Here is a 4,531-nt window from a genome sequence, read left to right as displayed (position 1 = left end):
TTGGAAAAAAGAGGGAGTTTTCATTAATCCAAGAATCCTGTGGTTCAAATTCAATTTAAACTACAGAGCAATAACAAGAACCTTTGAACTACTTAAGCAAAACTGCTGCACCTTTGAGCAAAAAACAAAGGATTTTCCTTAAGAGGACTATTCACATTACAAGAAGAGTTACATGATCTAGGTCTCTAGAGACTGAATCAGGCACATAAGGTCCTTAGATAGAGCATGGTCACCCCGTATCTTTGAATCTTGGACCAAAGATTTCATAAATTTTGTTGAGGCAAGGCATTTGCCCTCTTCACACAGTTTCTCTTGAATTGTGAGAGAGCCACATAAGACCCCAAGTTCCTCCTGCCAAGCAAATGTAATTAAAACCTTCATTAGCATTATCATAAAATTATAATTCACATATATATACACAAATATATATTAGAATAGTATAATTTCCATAAAAACACAGAGAAAATACATATGTCAGTTTGCATGTGTGTTCAGATTGTATTGTGTATAGGATACAATTGCCTGATACTTAAGAATGCATACATGCATGTGTGTCTGTGTGTTTTGGACAAAAATATATAAATCCATTCAGTATCATGAAGGACAAAATACATGAATGTATGCATGCATATTAACTGAAATGGGTTATTTTGCTTGGTGGGTTTATTTACCTCAATTGGTGTTGAAGTGGAGTCCATGAGCTTAAGAAGTGAGAGTTGGGCCTGAAGAAAATTGACATACTGCGAAGCCTCTTGAAGCATTTCAGCAGTGTTCAGTTTAGTTCCATTAGGAATAAGCTTCCCTAACTCTCTCGTCTTCTCGCTAATCTTCTTTCTCCTCTGTCTAGCAGCAATGCTTTGAGCTGATAAAATCTCTGCTGGTTTTTGCATTACCCCACCAGAAAATGGAGGAACTTTCGCCGGAAAAGCAGTTTCCGGCATGTAATCGGGCATTGGCCAGTAATTTCCCTCATGTTGACTGAAATACATATCTGAATAAGAATCAGAAGAGTTTATATATTGGTTATATTGGGTTTCCATTGTGTGATTTTGGGTCCATGGCTTCAGTCGTTTTTGGACTGGTTCAAAGGAATACAAACTCTCATATTCGTCGAACTGAAGAGTCTGAGGTTGAAGAGTATATGGGTCATTGAAGAAAATTTCAGGAGCTTGGGTTTGAAAGTAATCCATGAGGCAGGGGTTGATGGTTTCATTGCAATTATTGAATATGCTTAGTATTTCTTCTGCAAATGAGTCCTCCATATGGTTGAATGAGAAAAGCTCATGAGTGCAAGGGTACTCAGATAGAAGGCATGAATCCATGTTGGAAACTAGTTAGAAGATCCTGCAACCAAATGAGAGGAGAGTACCCATGTTTAGCAATGGGGAGAGAGAGAGAGATTTTATATGAATAATAATGCCCAATTTACTGTTAAAAAAAAATAAACGAGGCCCATTTGCATCAGTGTACAAAGAGAGAGAGATGTTCTTGCAATGTAGAGAAGTCCCATTTTCAGTAGAGAGATTAAGAGGGTGTTGGAGTGAAGAAATCCAAAAGAAAATTCAGTTCATGTAATGGAAATAGACACAAAGACTGTTAAAGAGATAAGCTTCAATACAAATAAAGAATTTCAACAGTGAGAAGAAAGAGAAACGACTGTTCGTATTAAGAGAAGCAGGTAGTTAGAAGTTCAAACTAGGAAAGAATTTACTGCAAATCAGTTGATAGTGAGAGAGAGTCACAGTTTTAGAGATAGAGATAGAGAGAGAGAGACAGTTTTAGAGAGAGAGAGAGAGAGAGAGCATTAGAAACAAGTAAAGAAGAGTAAAACATGAGTAGATTTACCGGGATATTTGTGCAGGAAAGGCAGTCAATGGCTGTTAATTTGCTTCTTTGTCTCTCTCGCTCTCTTTCAAACCCTAAATTCTATATATCTTCTCACTCTTGCTCTTTAACCACTCTGCCTGGCGGTTATATCTATGGTTAAGGATTATGACAAACTCACAAACTGTATTAATGACGAATATGTCCTTACCGTACAGAAATGACATAATTACCCACGATTCTTGAAACTGTCTTTTGATGCCCTTTTACACAAGGAAAAAGTTTATGTAAGGTTGCAACCTTAAAAATGTGAAGTTTACATAAGGTTGCAACCTTAAAAATGTAGAACTAATGTGCACTTTGAAAATCCATCGTAAATAGTTGTTTTGATGTTGGAATTTTTTATCATTTATCATCTCGACATCCATATATATGAATATGAAAAGAAAATTAGATTTTGAGTCCTAAATAGTGTATCTTGAAACATTTTATCTGAACTGTCTATTGTCAAGATCTTCATGTGTTTATAGATCTACTTGATTTGAACTATTTTTGAAATTTAAAATTTTATAATTAGATATGAAAATAGATTCTAGAGCCATCTTAAGATTTTTTTGACACCAAAATTATATTTGGGACAAAATTTGAAGGTGCGTCTTAATTTGATTGTTTGAGATTACAACCTTATACAAACCACCCCTTTTCACTGAATTTCTAGTGACCATTCTATTTCCTTGGATATCGATATGGAGTGCCCAAATTTTCTTAAAAAATTAAAACTAATAGTCAAAGGAATCGAATAAGGTGTCAAGAATTAATAAAAAAACAATTTGGATATTGGTATGGAGTGCCCAAATTCTCTTAAAAAATTAAAATTAATAGTCAAAGGAATTGAATAAGTTGTTAAGAATTAATCAAAAAATTATTAATATTTACAAAAAAATTGGATGTTTAGCATATCTTTATAGGAAAATTATCAAAATACCTATATGAGGTGAAGTATTGAACATTGTTTTTCTACTGTTTAATTTAATTTCAAGATACCCATAAAAAGGCTCATGATCATAAATTCGAACTATATCAAAAGTGCAAAATTCTGAATAGTGCATCTCTTTTAAGTATTTTGACAAACTTTCTATTTAAAATTTTTAAATTTAAAATGGTTTTTTATAACTGTAAATTAAAATAAAATATATCTAATAGGACCATTTACTTTTGCAATGAGAAAGTTACAATCATTATTGACCTTAAATATGAAATCCCATAGGGGACGGGGGTTTGGGAATGCATCATTGACTAGGCACAAAGTCAAAAATAAAAGTTATCTAATACTGTGGCACACTTCAATATGTAGGATTTCAAATCTAATGGCTAAGAATGATTATAGCCTCCTTGTGCCAAAAATAATCATCTTTTTTTTTTGGGTAAGTTAACAAGGGAGAAGGCCCCCTACTTGATTTGCATTAATAATAAAAGGAAATATAGCTCATAATTGTATAGCCCTAGAACTGTGCCACGTCATGAACTAATGCAATAGAAAGAAGATCCGGCGGTCTAGATCGCCAAATAATGGCATCTAAAAAAGCTTTGGCTTTCTTGATAAGTAAATCAACCATCATGTTAGGTTCATGAAATATAGCTAAAGGACCAAACACGATCATTGAGCTTACATCCTTTTTCGTGGGTGGATTAGTGGGGAATACAGGCTCCTACCCGTTTTTAGAAATAATTAACGATTTTCAAATACGTCAGTAGGAATGGAAACCTAAACCGGTAGCTAAAGCTCAATTAGTGCTACCACCAAGACCTCAACCTCATTCCCTCGTTGAGCTTACATCTGCAGTTAGCATTGTCCACTACCTAGCTAAACCGTCGATCTAATGCTACGCCTAAATATGGGTGCGGGGTGGCATATGTAATAAAACAGTTCAAATTTTCTAAAACTATGGGGACATGCAGATTTGGCATTTGAGATTTGAAATCCATGCCACATCGTTTTTCCTTTAAATAAGAGGAAGAGGATTTGATTTTCTTCCGAAAACACAACGTGATTTTGTAACGCAATTAGGAAGTTATTGGATGGGAGGCAGTCTCGAATTTTGGGATTTATTTAAAATAATGATTCAGATAATATCAATAATAATGTGTTGAATTGCTCTTTTGTTATTCTGTGCGCCTTCTCATTATTCCTAAGTTTAGTTGCTAAATCGGCACTCAATTATGTGCAACATCTAATTGGAAATGACTGTGAAATGTCATTGGTTAGTTGTAGGGTTGGCACTGGGCGGGGCGACCCAGCCCGATCCTTAAAAAAAAAAAGTAGAGCTTAGCCCCCAACCTATGGCCTGCGGACCGGCCTTATTTTTTTTTTATCTTTTTTTTTTTTTTTTCATTCCATTTGATTTCAATCCAGCCCAGACAGGGTCATAACCCGGCTGGACAAGTCCTATGGGGACAACGGCCGAGCCAGGTCCAGGGCCCATTACCATCCTTATTTAATTGCTCTAATTCGTGTCTCTCTTCCCAACCTTTTCACTTAGATTTTCTATCAGATCCTCGAATATTTGGAATCAGAAATTTTGATGTAGATTTGGGGCAAAATGGTCCGACTTGTTCCTTGGATTCCCCTAAACCAAACCATAAGTGGGTAATTAAGTTAATTAACTGCTGCCTTAGAATACGTCAAACTCACTCCTTCGCATTCAGA

At 35.2% G+C, this 4,531-nt stretch overlaps 1 protein-coding gene across 1 annotated transcript; it reads right to left on the bottom strand.

The window, feature by feature from the left end:
* Nucleotides 1-1,950, bottom strand: LOC18422951 (transcription factor bHLH53). The gene is made up of 3 exons (XM_006827437.4): nucleotides 1,846-1,950; nucleotides 672-1,344; nucleotides 1-351 (listed from the first exon to the last, which is right to left on the bottom strand). Exons 2-3 carry the CDS (start codon nucleotides 1,320-1,322, stop codon nucleotides 178-180), a joined length of 825 nt encoding a protein of 274 aa, XP_006827500.2. The 5' UTR covers nucleotides 1,323-1,344; nucleotides 1,846-1,950; the 3' UTR covers nucleotides 1-177.
* Between the last annotated feature and the right edge of the window lie 2,581 nt (nucleotides 1,951-4,531).

The sequence above is a fragment of the Amborella trichopoda genome, chromosome 7 (genome assembly GCF_054954075.1).
Source record: "Amborella trichopoda isolate Santa Cruz 75 chromosome 7, AtrichopodaSantaCruz75HAP2 v2.0, whole genome shotgun sequence".
Classification (NCBI taxonomy): Eukaryota; Viridiplantae; Streptophyta; class Magnoliopsida; order Amborellales; family Amborellaceae; genus Amborella; species Amborella trichopoda.
The sequence above is the reverse complement of the archived record's forward strand: the minus strand, read 5'-3'. Positions and strand labels throughout refer to the sequence as shown.

Excerpts from the sequence above, each read along its gene's own strand:
- LOC18422951 (XM_006827437.4), bottom strand. The coding sequence starts at position 1,322 with ATGGATTCATGCCTTCTATCTGAGTACCCTTGCACTCATGAGCTTTTC. Across the intron at positions 352-671 it reads CCACTTCAACACCAATTGAG|GAGGAACTTGGGGTCTTATG; the intron begins GTAAATAAACCC and ends TTTGCTTGGCAG.